The following is a 24,953-nucleotide window of genomic DNA, read 5'->3' as shown; positions in this document are numbered from 1 at the left end:
GTGCTTATTGTGTAAGCCTTTGTAAATCCTCTAACAAGGTACCTCCTAGAAGGAGTGTTGTAAATCCTCTAACAAGGTAGCTTTCATAGGCTTGTTGTATTCCTTATAGGTTAGTACCATTCTAATTGGATGAGCTCTTAGAAAGAACAGCTATAGCTCTTAACAGGGCAATCTTTTATCTGCTGTAAAGGCTAGCAGGCATATTACCCCACTAGGGTTTTCGTGCTCTCACTGAGGGTTTCCCTGTACAAAACCCTATGTCATTGATGTATGCTTTCTTGTGTAAGCTTGCATGGTTCTATTTTGTTGCATTTATCATTATGTTACTGTTAAAACTATTGGTATTTAAGTTATTGAATCTTGTAGCTCAGCTAACTGGTTTTAAAGCAAGTACCGATTCATCCCCCCTCTCAGTACTGGTTTGGGACAATAACTGAATAAAATATTGAGTTTTTCGAGTGTTGCTTTTCTCTTGAAATTTTTTCCTTAACATAAATAACTATGTTATCTTATATTGTTTTTATTGTGTAGAAAGTGTATTCCACACCTTTGCTTCCTTCAATGTAACATATCGGTTATCTGACTACTTATTAATTACAAAACAATTATAGATAGCTATTGTGTGTTAAACTTAACTGCTTGATAAGATAGACTATTTAACATCTCCTATAAATAGTTACCATACACAGCATTTTGGCCTAGACAAACAAACAGTACAAATTCAACTGTGAAAATAAATGTATATTTAGTAAACTTTGACTTCTCCGCTCGCAGAAAGAAATATTCTAGAGGTATTAGAATAATTTGTGTTATATTTAATTGAGTGTTTAAAATAACATTTCATGTTGTGGGACTTGCGCTCCTACAAGAAATTTATCATAACCACCTCTTTAGGAGCAGATTTCCTCAAATTCTGTCCAGGTATTTAGACTAAAAGCTGCATCCTGGCACCTGGATTCTCAGTTGAATGAGCGTCTATGAGTGCATTGTCGAAATCTTCTTGCATTTTTTATGCCTAGAGAGAAGGTAAAGATGTGTCAAGGATGGATTTATAAAACTCAATAAAAAAGGAATTTAAAAAATTAATGTCAGACATTCAGGCTCCTTTAGTTGACTAGCATCATATTGGATGATATAATAAAGACAATTGCTGATAACTACAATTTGGAGGATTATTTTTCAGATCACATGTTTTATCTTTTAATGTGACGTGGCTCATGTTACACTCTTCTGGTATACATGTACCCTATATACTAGCGTACTTAAGAAATCCTTTTCATTTTACATGTAATTTTTTTCTTACTTAAATAACCCTCTTTGAAGACAAAGGAAGTGAATAGGAATTATTGTTATAATTTTCATGTTCTGCATTTCTATTTTTTATTTTCAATCAGTTCTAGTTGTAATCTCTGTTCTGGCGTTGCAGGACTGTCCCTTTTGCATGGAATCTAGTTACTGCTGGCTACTTAGAGCACTCTGCATTTGGGGTAATTATTATTATTGTGGTATTTCTCGAAATATAATTATCTTGGTTGTGCCAGATCTTGTTCGCCAATCTGTTTCAACAAGTTTAAAATCTTTTCACTGTTCAACCTCATCTCCAAAGGATCCCAGTTTGCAATTTACAGCTAGCTAGGTGAAGAGTGCACGTGTTCAATGTGTTATTTTTTTTTTCTTAATAAAGTATTGCCTAGTTATTTGTTTTGCTAAGTACGAAGTTGAAGCTGTAACTTCCTGAATTAATATCAGAAACAGATGGGAGAATTATCAAGATCAAAAGACTTCAGTGATTTAAGGATGATTTATAATAAAAGACTCTGAACTTCTGCAAGCAACAATATTAAAAAACTCTTCCCATAAAACTGTGTAGAGGATTCACAACTTGGTCAATACTTTGTCATGCATCATTAGGATAAATGCTAAGATTACAGACATGGTCTTTTCAATAGATAACTGGAAGTACTGTTGGGAGAGATAAATAAATTTTCCCAATAGTTCACTATATATATGATTGTATTTCTGCATATTCTTTGACATGAAATGCAATTTTTCTTTCTGTATCTTAGTGGAAGCTAACGGATGCATCTGTTTGTATGTATATTTTTAGAGGTTGGGTCAAAGATGCTCTGATAAAAAAATTGAACTGGATGGAATCATCTGAAGGAAGAAAACAGTGGACGTATTTCTGTAGGAAACTGTGTATTTGCATGGAACAGATTGAACATTCATGTATACTGCGAATAAGTATGTTACATTTATATTTTCTTGTGAACACTTTTGGTCATACTCTGGACACTTCTAGATTTAGTGTGAAACACATGAGCTCAATACCCAGTCATAACCATACTATTTCCACATCTGTAATTTGCTTTACAAAAAAGTGAAAAACAGAATAGATACAATATGTATGCTGAGCTACAAATGAAGATAACCTGAGTGTTGAATCTGCTGCTCGAGCGGATCAGACAGTGCATCTGCGTCCCTGTATGTTGAAGTCACAATACCATTTAAAAAATTAGGTGAAAGGTCATGAATAATGTGGCATGTAGGGAAATCCTCATGCCAGATAAACGAATGTACCATGAATACCCAATGATTAGGTCTCGTAAGAAGCCTAGCATTTATGTTAGGCAGTGCTATGAGGACTGTGTTTAACGTAGTGCATATTTTTGCAGCGTCCTAGTACACTCTGGAAGTGCTACACTAATTTTTCAAACTGCATTTCAATTCACAATTCCTTAGCCTGATATTGTAGTCTGTTACTTAAGGTGGTTGATTCAATATTTGAAGATTTAATCTCCATATTTGTATGGTAATTATAATGCCCTTAAAGCTCTTTACATAGCCACCATAGGGTTTTAATTGATGGCCTTGTGCTTTCTGCCACATAATATACAAATAAGACAATGTCTGTGCTGGGCCTATGCTGGTGAACTCTATTTGCAGCCTGTAAGAGTTGACAGCAATATTGATCCAGCAGCTGGCAGTTCTATGTCCCATTAAGATGAGTGCCTTGCTGAAGTTTTGGTTTGTTTACCCTGCCAAAATTCTTGACTGTAAAATATTTTGACCTTGTAAAGTTATTTTTCTTTCTTTTGGGAAAACAGATTTTTGAAAAAGATATATTTGAAGGCCCCAAAATGCAAAAATAAAGGTCTATTAGAAATCCCCAAAATTTCAGAAACTGAATTTTTAATGTTTTCATGAGTTTCATGTTTTGCTTAATTTCTTTGGGAAAATCCTGTTCCGCAGCTTTTCAGATTGCAGGGTGAGTTTCTTTACTTGCTGTTTTTGGTGTATTCATTTCCTGCTAAAAATAACTACGCAGGAAATTTCCATCCAGATGTAAAAATCAGAGATGGCTGTAGCTTCATATCTCTTCTTGAGATTGCTACCCTTTTGTAATATTCACAGCATATTGGAGAACAAAAAACTCGGTATATGATCCATTGAGTGTGCTACATTCTCAATACATCAATTTAACGCAACCTCTTTTTTGATCACCCTATCCCAGCTCAGATGGAACAGGAACACCCAGGCATGTGTTGGGACTCACAGTGCAAGCATTCTGTTCCCTTAGCAAAGTGGACTTGTCAGCCTTGGAACTTCCAGCCCGTGCATCTTTTCAAAGATTGCTGCCTTTTGTGTTGTATAATTTGTGAGAAATATGTTACATCTAGTCTCAGAGATAATTGTACATACTCAGTTAGTGACATAGACTTTGAGGGTGCCAAAAGGCAAAAAATGGTCTATCAGAAATCCCCCAGATTCCAGAAACTGAATTTTCCCTGTTTTGACAAGTTCCAAATATGTAGTTTGTTATGTGCCAGATTGTTGATTGAATCTAGATTGATGTCTTCTACCAACAGAGAATAGAATATTTAAAACAAAACAACTTGATAGTTCCAGAAATATTGGTATAACTATAAACGTTTTGTTAGGTTAGTTTACACTTAACAGTTTTGAAACGTATTTAGACTTTCAGAGTCTAGCTTTGTTCTATTTACAGTTTATCATGTGACTAAGCAGCCCTAATTCACACTATGGGAACAAGACTTATGGAAGGTGCAACTCAAGTCTCTCATGTCAAGTTTGTAAGTGGTCCCTGTTTTAATGATGCTTTAGATATATAAATGTGAATTTATTTAATCCAACTTCAAATATTCATGAGCATTTTGTAGTCTTTTTGTTAGAGGTTATAATCATGTTCTCTTTACTAGTCACTAGTGACAGTTCGAAGTACTCAGGGATTGCAAGTTCTGCCTTTGTGTTCAACCAATGAGCCAAGACTGATTGATCGAAGCAGAAGCAAATTTTTCCTCTGTTGAACTCTGTTGTTTTAAACACAGAATGAAAAGATATCAAAAGGAATATACTTTTATTGTAAGAGCATGAGCTATATGGTATGCTGAGCAGTTGTGAGATGAATATATTGGACTGATCAGCACTTTCTGGTTTTATTCCTTTCAAGCAAAATGATTAAAAAATGTTCCTTCATGGTAAACCATATAAATTTGTAACAGAAATGTATGTGATGAACAATTAATTGGTTTTGAAGATACTAAGTATGTAATTGGATTCATTTGAATTTGAGAAGTACAGCAATGGAAATAAAATCTATAGTTTTATAAACCTTCATGCTCCTCCATTTTTCAGTTGAAATTTTATGATTTCACTCTAAAATGCATTTTTCTTACTGACATGGCATTCACTGTTATGAGCTGAAGTGTGTCATTTTACATTTTAAAGCTTAGTTACTGGTTCGGGTTTGGTTCGAAATACAGGTTTGAAGAACTTGTTTGCTGGTATTGCAAAATTTTGGAAAGGGTTTTGGATTCGTTTGGGTTCGTTCGTACAAAAAACATGTAAAAATTATTAAAAATTATATATGTATATATATATACATATTTATGAAGCCTAGAAGCATAGAGTAACATAAAATTATATGATGTAAACTAAGTTAATCATTTAAACAAGAAAAACACCATAGGCATAAATTCTAAACATGTAAGTTGTAATCATATCATCATGAATAAATATCATACCATCATATATTTTAATTTTCAAGTTCAACATCAGAGATTCAAAACATTAAAACTATAAAGTAAATCATTATCCATGAATCATAACAACAAGTTCAAGTATCATTGTTTCAACTTCAAGTCAAGTAATCATAATGTATAAAATTTTAATATTCATCTTCTTCTTCTTCTTCTTCTTGTAGTCCTTTCGCATTGGTTGACTCAAAAATAGAGCTAAGGCCAATGGAATCAGCACCAACAACAATAGTATGGGCATCAAAATCTTCAAAGTCTTCAATTGTAAGCCGAGAAGCAGAAATATCCATGCCCGCCAACTTTGCATCTACTTCCCACCTCTTTACATTCACTTTTTAGGGCAACCTAACCTCAAAAATTATAAAATTGGTTATAAAAAATGACTTGAAAATCACCCATCAGCAAAATTCGTCCCAAATTCGTAACGGGTTCGAATTCTAGGTTGTGGGTTCGAACCAGCCTAGGTAAATTCGAACCCAGGTCGAACCAAACCTGAATTTCAAACTGGTTCGAACCCAGGTAGGGTTCTTGGACCAAAACGGTGAACCCAGGTAACTAAGTTTTTAAGTAACAGCTGGGATCTAGATGGTTCAATTTTGTTATCTTTCCATTCGACACCTCATACCTTTTTGAGTGAATCTATCTCCCTTATGGATTTTTCCTAAATTACCGATTCAGATGCAGAATCAGAAGTAGATGCGGGATGCAGGCCTTTTTTTGGGGTAGAGATGCGTTTGGAAATGTCTATATACATAATATTAATATATATATGCAAAGAATTTAAGAAACTTATAAATACAAGAGTTTAGAGTTAGAAACTTAGAAATATACAAACATACATCATTTGATAGTATCATTAATCATATGATACTTCACCATTGATCAAGATTCAAGATATTTCATATGTCAATTAAATTGTTCAAGCTTCAAATTAAAACTTCATAGGCACAAATATTCATGTTCTAGACTCCATGTCTCAAACTACAAAATAAAAAACATAGTTCATACTGATCAAAAAAAAAAAAAACCATAGTTCATAATTCAGTGTTCACTAATCAGAATCATAAGGATTCTCAAAATAATCTGGATCCTTTTCATCTCCAACCGCTGCAATGTCCATATCATTTGAATCAAGAATGGTTCCTTTTGCATTAGATGCAACATGTCTCATGGACCTATCATCACCATCATCCATCATCATAGTAAGATCATGAAGTGTTGCATCCATGTTTGCACACTCAGGGAGTACATCCCAAAGTTTGGCTGCTCCATCCATGTATTCATCATCCTTACATGATAAAAGACACAAGTTGGTATGAATGTAGATCAAGTCCTCAGCTTTCTTTTACCCCAACCGGTTGCGCTTCACTGAATGGAAATAGGAGTATGTACTCCAATTTCTTTCAGCAGTAGAACTTGCAACCTGCATTGTGTTCACAAAATTAATTTTTAAAAATTAATCATACAAACAAAAAGTAAATGACAAATATGAAAGATGTTAAATACTAGATTGTTCATTGTAGAATACAAGTTGTAATCTAAAAACAAAAATCAAAACTTACTTGTGAGAGGATTTTAATTGCAAGAGGTTGTAGACGCTTGTATGGCTGACCATACATGTACCACCATGTGATTTCTCCCATTTTATTTTGGTCCTTAATTGCAAATGGAGTAAGCTTTTCTCTAGAAGTAAATAAGCCAAATTCTAGCCTCACCTTTTCATGCATCTCATCATCTTGGAAGATTCTTGGAAAAGCTTTTGAGCACCCATCAGCAACCTCTTCATTAGCATGTGCCTCAGAGATAAAGCATATGCAAGGAGGTGCAATGGGGTAGTCATCTTCTCCCAACGATGAATAATTATTGCTTTCACTTGCATAAGGCCTGACATTTTGTAGGGACACTCTCATGTGCTTGTATAGAATGTTTTAGCTTCTCAACCATGGTGTTCATCCTATCATGCACGTCTCCCAAGCAATTTATACAAGAGATCGAATGATGTTTCCTTAAGAAACAATCATAAAGAATAGAAACATTCTATTCTAGAAACATAAAACTAATTATTAGAAACATTCTAATATTTACATAAACATTCTAATATTAATAGAAGATTAAAATAGATAACCATTAGATACTAAACAGAGATAATAGAAACTATTTATTATCATAATACCCTCTCTTAATGGTTAATCTATCCAGAGCACGAAGTTGTCAAAAAGCGTGAAAGACAGATTTTGTTTGCTCAAAGTGCTCCGCACTATTCGCTGTGGGCTGCGAACCAGATTACTTAGATAGGGTAGCTAAGCGCTTCCGACATTCAACCTTCATGTGCCCAAACTTGTGGTAATAGTTGCATCTAATGTTTTTCTTCTCGAAGCCTTCTCAAGCTAGAGCAGAGACCTCTGCTGAGAAGATTGCTGTGAATTAGAAGTCGGCGGATTCAGATCTCTTAGAACTGAAACCCTTGTTGGATTATAAAGAGATTTGGAAGCAAATATGCATGTAAATAATTTCAAAAATAAAAGGCGGATAATTTCAACTAAGAAGTTATAAATGTTCTCGAATTTTTTTAGAGTAATGGCTCTAATACCATATTATAAAGTAATTGGAAAATATTTGCTTGTTATTAACAGAGACCGAGAGATCAATTTATACTAGAGATTGAATGATGTTTCCTTAAAAAACAATCATAAAGAATAAAAACATTCTATTGTAGAAACATAAAACTAAATATTAGAAACATTCTAATATTTACAGAAGTTTACAATAGATAACCATTAGATAATAAACAAAGATAATAGAAACTATCTATTATCGTAATACAACGTTCATCCAAGATCATACCCCTAATCTTTAGGGCTCTTTCTGTATTTTGAAGCCTTCCATGCACCCCATTGAGGACAAGTGACCATTTAGCTCAAAGCATCTTTTGCCTTGAGAAGTCATCTTAAAATAATAGTATGAGATGCAAAACGGGTCTCAACAACCTAAGCAAGTTAACAATATGTCAATTGACATTAAAATTTTAAATATTAACTAAATTACAAATCCATGCAATTTAATAATTGCAAAAAATTAATTTACCTTCAGCGACTCTAATTGTGAGTATGTTCTAAAAATGGATTGTGACATGTTGTGGATAGTCACAAACATTTGGATGTCCTCTCCCTCTTCGTATATTTGCTTCACCCAATCTATTTGAGTGCCAATTTGTTGCATAGTCAAGTTGAGGGAGTGTATGATGCATGGTGTTCAAAAAAATGGTCAAACCAACCCTCAACCAAAGCACCAACTCCCCTGCAATTTTGGCATTCTCTGTAACAACTTGGACCACATTCTCACTACCCACCATATCTATGGCCTCAATGAGAATATTAGAAATGAATTGTGAATCCTTCACCTCCCCTTGAAAATTAATTGGCTTTAGAATATTGCCCCTTTGGAGGACACTGCAATTGCATTAATTAATGGCATGTTTCTTGTATCTTCCCAACCATCAAACACAATTGTCACACCCAAAGTTTTCCAAGAATTTCTAATGGATTGAAGTGCTTTCTCTATAGGAACTCTCTCCTTTTGCAAAAGTGTGGTAGGCACCTTTTCATACTAAAGACTTTTGTAATCATCTGGTGCTTCTTTGATGGCTCTTACCATTTCCTTCCAATATGGTGATCTTACCAGGTTGAAAGGAAGGCCATTAGCGTAGAGGCAACGTGTAATGGCTCCATTAGCACGGTATCTTGACTCCATTTTAAATGTAGAGTGCAGTGGACCTCTTTTCCAGGCTGCTGCAAAATTCTCTACTTCTTCCTTCTCTCCCGATACAAGTACTTGCATGAATGGATGTTTGGAAGATACAAATGGTTCCATTTCAGCGGGTGGTTTGATTTTGTTCTTTTTTGTTAATGTTATAATTCCGTCGGATAAATTAAATAATAAATACGAGATATATAAATAATTTATGGCAACTATTATATATGGAATACTCATGTTAAGAGTATATATAATATATATGTATGCTATATAAATGAGATCTATCATATATATATAAATATACATACATACATACATACATACATATATTTATATATATAAGATTGTTAGAAAGTCATTATAATACATTGGGAAAATGTTATTTGTGCTATGACAATAACTAATGTGAGTTAATATAGACCTATCTCTATAAGAGACGTGCATCTTTATCTCACATATGTATTCATTAGAATAGTAACTTGAAACACACTTAAATTCTACAAGTGCTATTACAAGTTACAACATATTTGGAAAACCTGGGAAACTTTAACATGGTATCGGAGCAGGTTAGTCTTAGGGATCTTTCTAGTGCTGCTTATTCTTGAAGTAGAATATTATTGTTTCAACCAAAATCTGCATATTTCGACCAATGTCATATTATTGAACATCATATGTTAGAAAATCTGCATAATACTTGCTGGGGGAAATAAATATTGAAACATATCCCTTGTCTATTCTTGGACGTGCTCATTGAGAAATTGTCTTATTGGTATTAACTAGCTGTAGAGTTTGAAAATGAGATCAGAAAATGCAAGGAAATAATGATGGATTATTTGGATTAAAGAATACCGATTACAGATAGGGCACTAAATGATGATTGCAGACACTGGATACCGATTGCAGATATGGCATTACAATGATGATTGTAAAATACCTTGACATGACGTTAGGTGAATGAAGCATATATCAATGGCGATACCCGATTGGATCGACCTATGATCATGTAGAGTAAATAATACGTCTTTACTTGTCAAAATAAATAACGGGAAATTCCTCATTGGTCTGACCCACTTCGGGCATAAATTTTGCATGGGTCATTGAGGGGAGACGTAAGGAGAAAAGCAATGAATAAATAAAGCAGGATGATGTAGAGCATGTAGGGTGGCACCAGTGTAGGCCAACCTAGCATTTATACAAGCCATTTGAAGGCTCCTTAGAAAATTCAAATGGGAAACTTAATTGTAAACAGGGCCACCAAATTACAAGGTATCATTTAAACCAAAGTGCCACCATTTATTAAAGAATCATTTATTATAAGGGATAATACATAAGCAGAAACTATTTCCAATTTGCCGCCCAAATATAATCCTGCGTCATAGCCAAGGTATGTGACCATATCCATGAACATGGAAAGTCATTGGTGAAAGCTAACGCAGGAACCACTCGAGCACTTGTTTGGATGATATCAACTGCTCAAAGTAACTGGAAGCATTCAGTGTAAATTGGTGTGTGCCTAGCAGAAGGGTCATTTCTAACATCCTTAGATGATTAATAATTCTCATCTGAACAGACAGATAAGATTACTACATGGATAAATTATCAGATGTCCATGACATTGAATTATTCAGCAGTCACAAGTTTGTTGAGAATTATTTTCATTGGTTCACAAAAAGCTATACTGTGTCATCTAATGGTATTAAAGGAAGGGTTGCAAAAGTTCCTTCATTCAATTTGGAGCAACAATAACAATCTAGTTTGGGTTGAAAAGCTTTCTTGTTCTCATTGTTGGGAATAACTTTCATACTTATTTACATCTGCTAGATATCACTGCCAAAGCATGGTCATTCATTTTAAGTATGAAATCATAATATTTATATTAGCTTATAATATTTATTAATCGTCACTGAGGCTTATGTGTTGGAAGTGAAATTGCATTGCATAATCATGATTTCTCTTTGCATTCTGAAAATCATTAATTGTGGATTTTGTTGAAATCCTTGGTGAAAGAAAATATCACTTACCGCGAGAAATTCTCCCTAGAACAAAATATTTGAAGTAAATTAGTAGGGTCTTTTACATTGCATGGAGTTGTTGAATATTGAGGAGATTGTTAAAATGAACTCATTTAATTGGGATGTATCTAATGCTGCAACTATATTTCCTTGGAGGAATTACGGATAAGAACCAAATAAGCTGATTGTTGAGTAACTAGGATCACTTCTGCAAATGTACTAACATTGCCATGGTATTGGTATGTTCCAAATGTTGAGTTGAATAACTTATAAATATGAGAGGAGGAGACATGTCTCATGAAGAGACATGTCTCTATGATTAACCATCATTAGATAATAATAATATATTAACCATTATATATATACAGAACCATATATATATATATATATATATATATAAGTCGATGTAATCTAGTATTTGTCTAAATGATGATTTACCAACAACAATGTATCTCATGATTGAATCAATCTGACTAAAGCTACAACCTTAACACTCCCTCTTAGCTAGGGAGGATTGTTATAGAACACATTATGCTCTCAAGCATATGAATAGATATCTTCTCAATAATTTTTTTTTGGAATGACATATTTAAGGATATCAACATATGTCGATCAACTCAAATGTTATATTTCAATATAATCTGAAGTATGTTTCAACAAGAAGTATCAATCGTATGATATTCATCATTTTTATGTGCACTGACCTTAAATCCTTGATGACTACCAAAGGAATATGTTATATTTTAGAATGATGTGTTATTTGATCTCCGACACTCTGGGACAACAACTGAATGTAGTCTATCAGATAACAACCATGATCTGAAGGAAAACAACTTAATGTAGTCCATCATGATGAGTACCATGATCTTGAGGTAGGATTTGATCAATATAATCATCTTATACACGTAATAAACACTAGCATCAACATCATGATACCTACCAATAATTATATTATTATATACCCAAGAAGGATATGAGATATCTGATCTCCGATACGCTATGGGACAATGACTGAATGTCGTCAATCAAATAACAACATGATCGTAGTGACATCAACTCAATATAGTCTCCATTATGACAAGTATCATGACCTTGGGTGCACTCTCGGACATCAACTTAATGTAGTCTGTCATGATATGTTTTTTATTATGATAATAGAGCAAGAACAAATGAACAACAAATGTAGGGAAGAATTGGGCATGATCATAAAGTATCAAATAGCTTGTGATATTAGAATGTGGAGGAAATCCAACCTCTGCATACACATATATGCATATGTATATGTATGTGTAAACCTGTTTTATATGCTGATATCAATTTTATCAGACCCAACCGAAGCTATTACTTTAACACTCCCTCTTAGTGAGGGAGGATATGATCAATTTCTGTTAGTGAAATAGGATCATTCATCCATCTGTAACTTGTAATAGCACTTATGAATCTTTTATGTGTTTTCCAAGTTGCTATACAAACAAATATATATAGGAAATAAAGAGGCATGTCTCTTGAAGAGACATGTCCCTTTGACATATTAACTTACATTAGTTATAGTTATAACACAAGTAATATATATCTTCAATATATTGTAATAGTTTTATATATATATCACTCTTAATATAAGTTTAATTATTCCATATATAATATTTGTCATATATTATATATCTCATATATATAATATAATTTATCCAACATAATTATAACATTAACACTCCCTCTTAATGAAGAAGGATAAAACACATAGATATTACACCATAGGTAATATTTTAAAAATAATACATATAGGAAATCTTTGATCAGAAGATTTCTAGAATATGATATCATGTAAGTATTGGCCTATTAGAATATCAACATATGATATTCACCAATTATTATTTGATATCATATTTGGTAACATGAGCATTGGCCTATCTGAATATCAATCAAATGATATTCACCAAATACTCTGAGTAATGGCCTATCAGAACATCAACTAAATGATATCCACCAAGTACTCAATGTGGTAATGGCCTATCAGAATATCAAGGCAAGATATACACCAAGTACCGAAAATATATTTATACAAGCAACTTGTAGAGAATCAAATTAATGATATCAACCGCCTAGTTGTTGATTTATAAGATAAAGCCTTTACATGAATCAATTTCGCAAAAATGAATCATACTACAAGTTATTGTAAGGATGTCACTTTACAACAACTTCTCCTAATACAAGTGATAATCATTTAGAAGTCGTCACTTCTTCATGATGCACATAGGGGACATGCTCATACATGTATGACATCAAAGGTTTGCATGAAGTCTCCATGAATACTGTCATGTGGTGGTGTCACAACATTCACCATAAAACATATCAGAGAATAAGGTTTCTCCCTCTTAGTTTGATATCAACTTTTCTGACCTCTTAGCTCAAGGTTCTCTCCGATGAAGTATCAGACTTCCTCTGAATCTGTTATCATCCTTCTATCCTTTTGGAAGCAAGTCATGCCATGCTTCCCTAGTTCAATGGGTATCCTGATAGCATAAAGGCCTTCCAACCTACATACATGAGACTTTATCCCATGAATCATAGTCCTTTAGCTGTTATAGTTTCTGACTAGTGTTGAATCCATCAACAAGGTCTACTCCTTCTGAACCAATATCATCAAAAGTTTGATTGAAGCATTTTTATTTTTTGCTCCCTCTCTTTCTCCAAGGTTGCCTCTAATGAACTGTCAGACTCCTCATAATTTCAATCATCAAGGATATTTGCTTCAAGAAACTCATATTATCCAACCTAATCATCAGATGATTTGTGAATCCTAAATCACAACTTCTTTGGAGCTACTATCATAAGATTGAGTCTACACAATATTTGGTAGCATGCCTAATGTACCAATCTTCTTTTCCTGCAAGAACATCCTCAGAGACAAAGGAAAAGATTAAGGCAAATAGCTCTTTATAGTAATTATAGAAATACAAAATAAGAGAGAGATTACCATGAGTAGATACATGCAATACCCAAGGATAATAAATACTTATCTACAATAATAATATAAGTTGCTCCAATGAAGGTCCATATGCATCAAATCAGGAAATGCCTCAATGTAAGAATTAAACAATTTGACTGTCTTTTCTGCTCTCATATAAAAATGGTTCAAATGGAAATAGGACATTGGTTATCATACCCCCTTACAATGTTGGATACCCACTCTTATATTATTGAACATATAAGTACGCCAACAACATTGCATATTATATGGTTGGATTCACCAAAGTTTAACTGAATCATATCTACTCCCTCTTTTTCCTGCAATAACATTCCAATATCACCTACTTGATAGGTGGTGGGTCCCTAGTACCTCTGAGGCATGTGAAATTGCTGACTTGGTTCATTATAATATGAATTATATCTTTCTTAGTATGTGGTGGGATCGTATGATACGAGTCACCCTATCCACTATTGATATTGAATTGCTGTCTACTTTTCTTTGTTGCGTGGTTGGTATTAACAACTCTTCCAAAATAAGATGCCTCTCTAAATTCCAAGAGTGCAAAGACCTAACTAGGAGGCCACCTTGAAAAGAGTGCCTGTAACAAGATGATAACAAAGTCTTTGAATTGATGCTAAACATCAGAACATTGAACTGCCAAATGCCAGACGCCCTCTGTGCTCTTCCTCTCAACGACATACCATCTTCCATATGTGTTAATTCATTCAAATCCACTTTCTCCGCCAATGTATTTCCTCAACAATATAATACCATTCCACTTTGCAATTTAATAGGAGTCGTGTCAAGAACAAGGGCCATGTTAAGAGTGGGTCAGGGTTGAATGTATCTCGAATCACATAGGTGAGGAGAGCCGATCTTGCACTTGCGGATCTAATTTCAGGTAGAGAAGGGTCACTCGAAAAAATGGAGTCATCCTTTGTTTTCCATGCGAATAGCGTAAATAAATATTTCATTTGAAGAGAACTCCCACTAAAAAATTTGGGTAACATTTTAATCAGTCAAGTCATTGAAACCATTGTTCAAATTCTCCATCATTTTCTCTACAGATTTGAGTGTTTTTATTATAATATGCAGGAACTCAGTTCTTTTATTTTCCTCTACAGATCAAACGGTTAAACAATCTTTGATGAAGTTTGTTAACGTTGTTGGGAAACACGTCAACATCTTCATCGAATTCACAACCTTATGTGTTTAGAGAGATATTGAATGCTTTGATTTAACATAGTTATGAACATGAAATGTTTCGAAACATTGGTCACCAACATGCTCAAGCAATTTGTCAAGCCTAATTCAACGAGGGCGCAGTGCACTAGAGCAAAACCCCACAATCAAAATTGTATCTTTCTGCATGCAAAAACCACAATTATGATGCCTTATTTTCTCCCCCAGACTACAAGTAGCACTTACGCCCATATTTCATCTTAAACTTGGCCTATCGTTTTTGACAATAATATTTCTCCCACTCACTTATTCCATAGTAAAGTTTTCTTTTTCTAGAGTAAAGTTTATTTTGTCGATCTATAGAAGACGATTATAAGATAGACCTGCGCCTAAAGACTCACGATGGCTATCATCCAAGTTGCATGTCTCCTGGGTATCGTGTGTCAACTCACTGGCTTCAAACCATTAATTGCTATCCTTCTTGCAACAATGCGAGTAGAAAAATCTTGATATAAATTTGCTCAACATTGGGATTTTGTCCAAACTTTGAAGCCTAGAGGTTTCCATCTCTAGACTATCTTGCAGCTTAATCAAAGTTTATCAACAGCAATGCATGCGTTTCTTTCACCTTCTTGTAATATTCGATTCATTTGCAACTTGCTCTGATACCATGTTAGTGAAATAAGATCATTCATCCATCTGTAACTTGTAATAGCACTTATGTATCTTTTATGTGTTTTCCAAGTTACTATACAAACAAATATATATAGGAAATAAAGAGGCATGTCCCTTTGACATATTAACTTACATTAGTTATAGCTATAACATAAGTAATATATATCTTCAATATATTGTAATAGTTTTATAGCAAGATATATATATATATATATATATATATATATATATATATATATATATATATATATATATCACTCTTAATATAAGTTTAATTATTCCATATATAATATTTGTCATAAATTATATATTTTCTATATATAATATAATTTATCCGACAGAATTATAACATTAACAATTTCTTAATCCCGTATTCGAGTTTGCATCAAAAAATGTTCATACATAATTATATCCCTTTAAGAATATATATACTATCTGATTTCCGACACATTTTGGGACACATAGTCGATCAGATAGTCTTAATCCCATGATGTCTGGCTCAATCTAGGACTATAATGATTTACTTATTGTCATGCCTTCCGGCATAGTCTAGGACAACAAGTTTAATGTAGTCTATCATGACAATGGATTAAGAATACAACACAACAACCACAATATCATGATTTTCGGCTCATTCTAGGATAGCAATTTAATCTAGTCGATCATGATACATTTTGTTAACATGATTATTGGCACATTCCAAGACAACTTAATGAAGTCTATCATGATAACATGGTCAAACTATTGCTAAGATCGTCACCTTACAATAGCGACCTCGCACATATATCAAATGAAAGATTGTCACCTTTCATGACATAAATCACAACATCATGTAGCAACTCACATGATATCCACCATGAACTAAGTCAAAGGGTGGACCCATCATAGCTGCTCCTAGAGGGTGGAACAATGATTTTCACCTCAAACTTCTCTCTCAAGGAATTTCACTTCAAACTTTTCTTTCGTAGATAACTTAATAACAAGGAATTGCATCCTTGTAATTCTTCTTTTGAATAAAAGATCTTGCAAAGTCATGCCCTCTAGTTACTGCCTTAGAGACTCTCTTTGCCAAATCATGCGTGTCGAACTCCCTCTGAATCTGATATTAATGTTTCAACTTTTAGGTGACAAGTCATTACTTCCTCATGATGTATATAGGGGTAGGCCCATCAAAATCATGTAGTCACACACTTGTATTTTTAGACGCCCTTTGAATATCAATCTTTTAAAATCCCACATTTCCTTTGAAGAAGTGTTAGACTCCCTCTTAATGGAAGAATGCCCATAATTTCAATCATCAAGAATATTCGTTGCTAGATGACTTATGAATTCTAAATTACAACTTCTTTAGAGCTACTGCCATAAGATTGAGTCTACACAATATTTGGTAAAGTACCAACCTTCTTTTTCTGCAAGAACATCGTCAAACATAAAGGAAAAGATCAAGGCAAATAACTCTTATAGTATGTATAGAATTACAAATAAGAGAGAAACTACAATGAGTAGATAAATGTAAAATATGAGAATACTTATCTTCACATGAGGGTCCACAGACTTTAAATCAGAAATTTCCTTCTTAGATTATTTGAGAATGAAACATCTCCCCTCTAAATATAGTTCAAGAATGAAACATTGATTATTATTCCCTCCCACAATGTAAAATTCCTATTTTTATATTGTTGATCCATAAGATCTACTTCAATCTTGTGTCTCATCATTGCTTAGGATTACACTTTTCACTCGTTCATAAGCTTACAATTGATGGCCCCTATTGTCGGTAAATATTGTGTAGCCGACAAGGTATGTGTCGGGATGTATGTCGTCGGTATCGGGAAGGTTGTCGTCGGTATCGGGAAGGTTCTCATTGGTATTGGGAAGGTTCTCGTCGGTATCGGGAAGGTTCTTGTCGGTATATGCTCCTTCCGGAAGGTTCTTGTTATGTAGCCAACATGTATGTAGCTGATCGAACCCTTCGGGAAGGTTCTTCGAAAAGTATTTATACACCTTTCGAGATCATTGTACTCATCATCATCGAGCATAATGTAATGTCTTTGGCATATGCGATTAATACAAGGAGTTCTGCTGTTCTTGGCTATTATTTGTGTGCATTGATTCATTTACCCCAGTACGATAAACATTTGGCGCCATTGCTCGATGAACCTGGAAGGAGGGAGGAATGAAGATTAATGCCAAATCAGCTTAACAAGGATCAAAATAAGGTAAAGGGAAAAGATGGAATACGTACTGCACAAGAAAATTTAATCTTGGCACAACAAGCCGAATGCAGAAGGAGGTTTTAGAAGATTGCCGACAGACACTGAAGCTCTGAAGAATTGTTAGAAGAGACTCAACAGCGGGTGGAGTCGGTGGAAGAAGCAAGGGAGGACTTTTGAATTTGTATTCACCGAGGGAAGAGAATCCAGACGGAAGAGAATCGACTCGCACGGCTTGGAGTGCCGAGGAAGCAAGAGCGTGGAGTGAACTCTTTGTCCGCAATACACTTCTAGAACGGATAGATTCGCTTAATGGAGATCCTTCTTCACCAAAAAGCACAGCTGTCGAGATACAAAGCATTGGTGCCGGAATACAGAACATCAGTGTTCCTACACATCCAGTAGTAATGGCAGGACCAAAAGAAAAATTGCCAAAATTTGATGGTGATGGAGCAGCCGATCCGATCCGACATTGTAAAACATGTGAAACAATTTGGAGTGCAAACAACGTAATGGATACAAATGAATGGGTCCGGCAATTTCCGGCCACCCTATGGGGTGTTGCAATTGATTGGTTCGTCGATACAGATCCTCAGAAGTTAAACAGTTGGGACAACATCAAAAAGGAGTTCATTACGGAATTTCAACTGTTGCACCATGACAACGAAATTGTAGTGGAGACATACAACACAAAATAGGAGAAAAATGAAACAGTATGAGTCTACGCCAGGAAGTTGAAGGACTTGATCAATAAAATGGAGAATAAGCCGGCTGATGGGTTGCAAAAAAGATGGTTCGTTGAAGGCCTATGTCCGAAATTGCGGAAGAAGAAGAAGATTGTGCCGCCATCATCATACAATGAAGCGTACAATCGAGCAATGAACCTGGAAAGTGAGTAGAAGACGAAAAAGAAGAAGAGTATCTCGTCCGATTTAGATGACGACACATCTTCAGAAGAGGAGAGCAGCTATGACGTAAAGGGGAGCAAGAAGGTTTGCGCCCTCCAAAAGGATATGATTCGGATGATGAAATAATTCAAGAACATGCAGGAGGAGACCAAGGGAAACGAGTTATGGTGCACCGAGTGTAAGAAAGAAGGCCATACGAAGGGATCCTGTTCGAATGACCAATTTTGCGAGATTTTCCAAGTCATGGGACATTCCACAAAGGAATGGCCGTTTAATCTAAAAACATGAGGTCCTCAGCAAGTGTTCCTGACACAAGAGGCTTCCACGTCGGGAGGGAGTGGGAACACCGGTACAGAGGGTGCCACATTAGGAGGGTACAAAAATAATCGGCGAGGACAAAACAACAACAATAGCAACAATAATAATGGCAGCAAGAGTTGAATTCAGTATGATGCGAATGGCCGACCCATAGTTCAATGCCGAGCATGTAATTTGTGGGGCCACTTTGCCGGGGATTGTACAACGACAAATGCACCGAAATTATTATGCAAATGGTGCGGACCCAGCGATCATGAAGATGCCAAGTGCCCAAAGTCGAGAGTAAATTTGAGAAGGCTTGGGAGGAGATGGCTCGAGGAAGGTGCATGAGGAGATGGCTCGAGGAAGGTGCACGAGGAAAGCAGCAAGCAGAACAACAGTTAGCAACAACGGAGCAGCGTTTGGTAGCAACACTTTAGGAGGACTTAGTGAAGAGGGCTCATGATCAGAAAGAAGCCGAGTGAGGTTGCATTGATGTTGAAAGAAGTTGTGGAGGAGAACTCTCAGATCAGAGTTGATTTGAAGATCTGGACAGAACAAGTGTATCAGCTTTGACGCAGCCGGTCTTCACAGTTTGAGACAGCCTTCTGGTTCATGATGTCTATGTTGTTTTTATGAATAAATGTAATTAGTTGTTTTGAGTTTTGTTGTGTTGTCGTCCAAAGATGACTTTTCTTTTTGGGGGGGATGATGTCGGTAAATACTGTGTAGCCGACAGGGTATGTGTCAGGATGTATGTCGTCGGTATCAAGGAGGTTGTATGAGGAAGGTTCTCATTGGTATCGGGAAGGTTGTATCGGGAAGGTTCTCGTCGGTATATGCTCCTTCGAGAAGGTTTTTGTTATGTAGCCGACGGAACCCTTCGGAAAGGTTCTTTGGAAAGTATTTATACACTCTTTGGGATCATTGTATTCATCTTCATTGAGCATAATGTAATGTCTTTGGCATATGCGAGTAATACAAGGAGTTCTGTTGTTCTTGGCTATTATTTGTGTGCATTGATTCATTTACCCTAGTACAGTAAACAACTCCCTCATCATAGGAATATGGAGATTCAACCATGATAGATAGCAGCATTAGAATTCCTTATACAATCCTTTTAATAATGTTAAAATAATGCTCAAGCCAACTATATTTGCAATACTTCTTTGTTAATTTTTATTCACCTTTGGTTTCATTGTGTGCTAAATCCACAATATGCATAGATAGTTGGTAAAATCATAAATGTTCGATTGATGTTTGATTCCTGTGTTGGCACTATCGACTTATTATGATAAATAATTAATTAGAGATAAAAATAAGGGAAATGGCATTCACACTACTTTCAATCAATAATATTGTAAATATTAATGTGTGTTTGGTTATTCGAATCCACACCCTAACATGTCTCTCTTACCCACTAATTGTACCGATTGGTGTCACTTACTTCTGTCAATATTGATGAATATAAAATTCTTCTATAATTGGATGCCACATATAATTTGGTATGCCAACCAACCTGACACAATCCCTTTATTTTGTTAGCAATTAATTCAAGCTACGTCTTTCACCTGTAGTTCTGCGTGAAATTATTTCAATCATTTTTGCTAAGCACAGTTTTTCAACTCTTGCAAATGGCCCTAAAGAGGTTGTGGAGTTTGTAGGAAACCATAGCAACGTATTTCAGTCCCAACTCTTAGGAAGATGGTGAATAATATTTATTCTCAACCATCCATAAAAGACCTCGATCTATATATACATTGAAAAGCACCCTTTATCTGGCAAGGAGTTCTGTCGTTTCATAACAACTGTAAAATGATTGTGTTCTGTTTGCTATTGTTGAAGATGGCATGCTTATTCCTTGTTGATGAAACAAAATATTTTCAAATACATCATCAGGATTAATGTTCGCCATTTTTATTCATAACATTCACAAATATTTCATGAAAACTTAATATTTCACGAAGTTCTATGAGAGATAAGTTTGAGGTGAAAAGCTTATTCTATGATATGTTTCATGGTGGATGTCATGACAACACGACATGACAATATCCGTGGTGACTTCATGTGAACTTTTGATGTCATGTGTGTATGGGCATGCCCCTTGTGTACATCATGAGAAAGTGGCGACCTTCAAATGATCATCGCTTGTATTTGCAGAAGTTATTGGAAGGTGACGATCTTACAATAACTTAAATCATGATATACATTTTTTGTAAATGTTGAAATAAATCATGAAAGGCTTTATCTAGTAAATCAACAACTAAGTGTTAGATGACATTAAGTTGACTATCTATAATTTGCATGTATAGATATATGATAGGTACTTGGTGAATATCTTGCCTTGATATTCTGATAGGCCATTACCACATTGAGTACTTGGTGAATATCATTTAGTTGATGTTTTGATAGGCCATTACTTAGAGTACTTGGTGAATATCATTTGGTTGATGTTCTGATATGCCAATGCTCATGTTACCTAATATGATATCAAATAGTAATTGGTGAATATCATGTGTTGATATTTTGATAGGCCAATACATATATGATATCATTTATCAGAAATCTTCTAATCAAAGATTTCTTGAATGTGTTATTTTTGAAATATTGTTGATGTTCAATAGCTTCAGTCAGATAAACCTATATATAATTATATAAGAGATATAATCTATATATATATATGTTCATTATATTTGAGATATAAGGTTGTGTTATATATGTATATATATATATACTATCATTAATATTAATTATCTGATTATTGAATAGACATATCCCATGAAGGGACATGTCTATCCATGACCTATGCTCAATATAAATATGAGAGGATGTTGCATTTGAAAAACACGTACCACATATAATGGCTGTGCTTAGTACATGTGCAATGATCCTAATAAAATCAACATGGTATTAGAGCAGGTTCTATCCCATGCTGCTTTTGTTGTCATGTATTGTAGCATCAACCTAAGGAAATGATAAAAATGCCTTTGTAGCTCAGTCTTGAGGTAGACAACATAAACTTCAGTCATCTAGCATTCCAAAAATTGGGAGAAAGATAAAATTACAGACATGGAAGATTCGGGAGAATATTAAAATATGGTGACGAAAAAGTGAAAAGAAAGGAAGAAATGACCTTCAAAATTGGTAAAGGACAAATCCCGAATGTTGAAGTGTGTAGTGAAGAGGCGATTGTGGGGGGTTAGTGGCAGCAATGTGCTTTGCACCAAGAAAAGCAATATATACATTTTTTATGACTTTCGACATTGTCAAGCCTCTTTAAGAAATTTTCTAATGACATTGAACCAGAAATGATGCATAAATGAGAAGGGAACAAATCTAGATTATTGTAGATCGTTGTTTAAAGTTGTCATTCCCTAAAATATTGTGAGTGCATTACCAACTGCTAGGTGGTCTTGTCCACAACTAAACCTTCCATCTGGCAGGCATTATTGAAATTTGTGCAAAGGGAGACTATCAACTTGTAAAGGGTCATAATTGTTCACAATATATGTTTACATATCTGATCAGAACATGGCCCATGATGATCCAGAGGAGGCCAGCAAAAGAAAAATGGGAAAATATCGAAATCTATTTTTCTAGTAATTTTTGTGTTTTAGTGTTTCGCATTTTCAAAGGCCTTAGGAGCATTTTTGGGCCTTGAAAGCTTCTTCAAATTTGGAGATAGACAGTTTGATTACCTTTCCAATGGTGTAAGTGGCGTTCATTTTCGAGCTATGTGCTGAAAGTTATGACTTCTACAAGTAGACATAAAACTTGAAATAGTTTTTAAGTAGTTTTCATAGTTTTATTATTTTACTATGTAATAAACATTATGTAAATTGTTCATTTCTTTTCGAAGGGATGTTGGTGGCCCTTCAGATTCATCAAACATTGTATAAACTTGAGTTTTGAATGAAAGGAACCACTTTTGGCTTGCATAATTTGTCGTACTAAAGTTGTCCTATTCACATTAGAATTAACAATACCGCAGGTTTCACACCAGGTGTTGTAATCTGGAATCATAATTCGGATCAATGGTATCAGAGCTTGTTTGCTCCTGTATATCCCATCGTACGCGGTTAGCTTACCAAAGGTGGGATTGGGTATGAGAGATCCTTCAGATTATCTTCCTTTGAGATGTGCAAGGTCGCAGATGGCAAAACCATAGGTTGACGAGATGGAAGAATCCTTCAAAACACTAGTGGAAGATGCATTGAATAAGCAATGAGAAGAAAAGATGAAGCAATTTTCACAAACGTTGGGAAAACAAGATTCATAGGCCAATCCAAAGAATTCAACATTTGGCAGGCAAACCCCATTTAAAGTATAGGTAAATTTTGATATCCCAACTTTTCAAGGGAAAATTGATGCAGACGATGTTGATGATTGGTTGTCAAAATTGGAGAGGTACATTTGTGTTAATAATTTCTCGGATATTGAAAAAATCACCTTCGCCCTCCTCAAAGTTGAGAATCATGTGAAGTTGGCATGGGAAGTTTATGCAAAAACTAAAGAAGCCCAAGCAGCCCAAGATGAACATGGATTTTCTGTATTATTGGATAGTACACCAACACGGGAAGATTTTGTGGAGCACATCAAACAAGAATATAACCCTGAAGATACGTGTGAACAAAAATATATCCAATGGCAATTACTTCGACAGAAGAAGGACCAATCAGTTCAGGAGTACACTAATATATTTCATTCTCTCTACGAAGCTTGGTATAAAAGATTAAAAAAAACATCGAGTTTTGAAGTATAAGAGTGGCCTTCATAGGTACATCCAGACTGAAATGGATTTCTTCAATATAGAGACATTGTGGAGTGCTTTCAAATATGTATCAAATATTGAGGACAAGTTCAAACAAAAAGGGAGAAGGGAAAACCCAATGAACAACAAATGGAAAGGTGAAGGTAATAAACCTATAGGGAAACAAATAGAAAAGGAGCCATTTCCAAATTCACTAGCAAAGAAGATATGGGGTGTGAAGAAAATAGGCCAAGAATCAGGCATGTGGTGTGAAGTCCACAAAAGTCCCTCTCGTAACACCAAAAATTCCAGAACTGTAAAGAATCTAATGATGGAAACCCATGAAGAAACCACTGAACATGAGGCGATAGATTTTGGAAAACAAAAGGAAGATGAACAAATCATTGAGGCTGATCCATATGCCACAGTGGCCACTACAAAGGTATTTGCCAGGGATGATGAGGAGAGACTATTTCATTCACAAATGTGGGTAGGAGAAAAAGCTTTACATTTTATTGTTGATAGTGGTAATCAAAAGAATTTGATATCTATTGAGATTGTAAAAGGACTAAATCTGAAGACAACACCACACCCACGACCATATTCTATGGGACGGGTATGCCAAGGGTGAGACATTTAGGTAAATAAGCAATGTCGTATTTCATATTCCATAAAACCATTAAGGATGAAGTGATATGTGATGTAGCTCCTCTTGATGAGTGTAATATTTTATTGGGACAACCATACATGTATCAGTGCCATGGGGTGTATGAATCTAGGCCAAGAAGTGTGATAATCAAATTGAATGAACAAAAGTATTGAATACCAGAGGTGAATCTTGCTCGCTCCGCATCTTTGATTAGTGCAAAACAATGCAGAAGATTGATTTCCCAAACTTGTGCATTTGTGCTATTTAATGATTCGTTTTGAGGAAGAGAAAAGAATGGTATATAATTTCCATGCCACCATGTCCATCACAACAAAACATCCTCATACATGCGATGAAAGTCTTCCTTATTCACAATATAGCTACAATAGGGCAATTCGTAGTTCAACTGGTCATAGCCCCTTTGAAGTTTGTCATGGATATCAGCCATTGGCAGCAATAACTATTTATATCCCATCTATGCAGCCTGAT

General features: G+C 34.9%; 1 protein-coding gene across 1 annotated transcript in view; it reads left to right on the top strand.

The window, feature by feature from the left end:
* Positions 1 to 24,953, top strand: part of LOC149528170 (rhomboid protein-like protein) — a 143,641-nt gene that overhangs the window by 45,111 nt on the left and 73,577 nt on the right. Inside the window, exon 3 of the mRNA XM_089811973.1 lies at positions 1,427 to 1,487. Coding sequence (XP_089668099.1) covers positions 1,427 to 1,487 — 61 coding nt within the window. The remainder of the gene's footprint in view (positions 1 to 1,426; positions 1,488 to 24,953) is intronic.

Source organism: Cupressus sempervirens, chromosome 11, assembly GCF_028749045.1.
Source record: "Cupressus sempervirens isolate cs-2001-9-10 chromosome 11, ASM2874904v1, whole genome shotgun sequence".
NCBI classification, from domain to species: domain Eukaryota; kingdom Viridiplantae; phylum Streptophyta; class Pinopsida; order Cupressales; family Cupressaceae; genus Cupressus; species Cupressus sempervirens.
The sequence above is the reverse complement of the archived record's forward strand: the minus strand, read 5'-3'. Positions and strand labels throughout refer to the sequence as shown.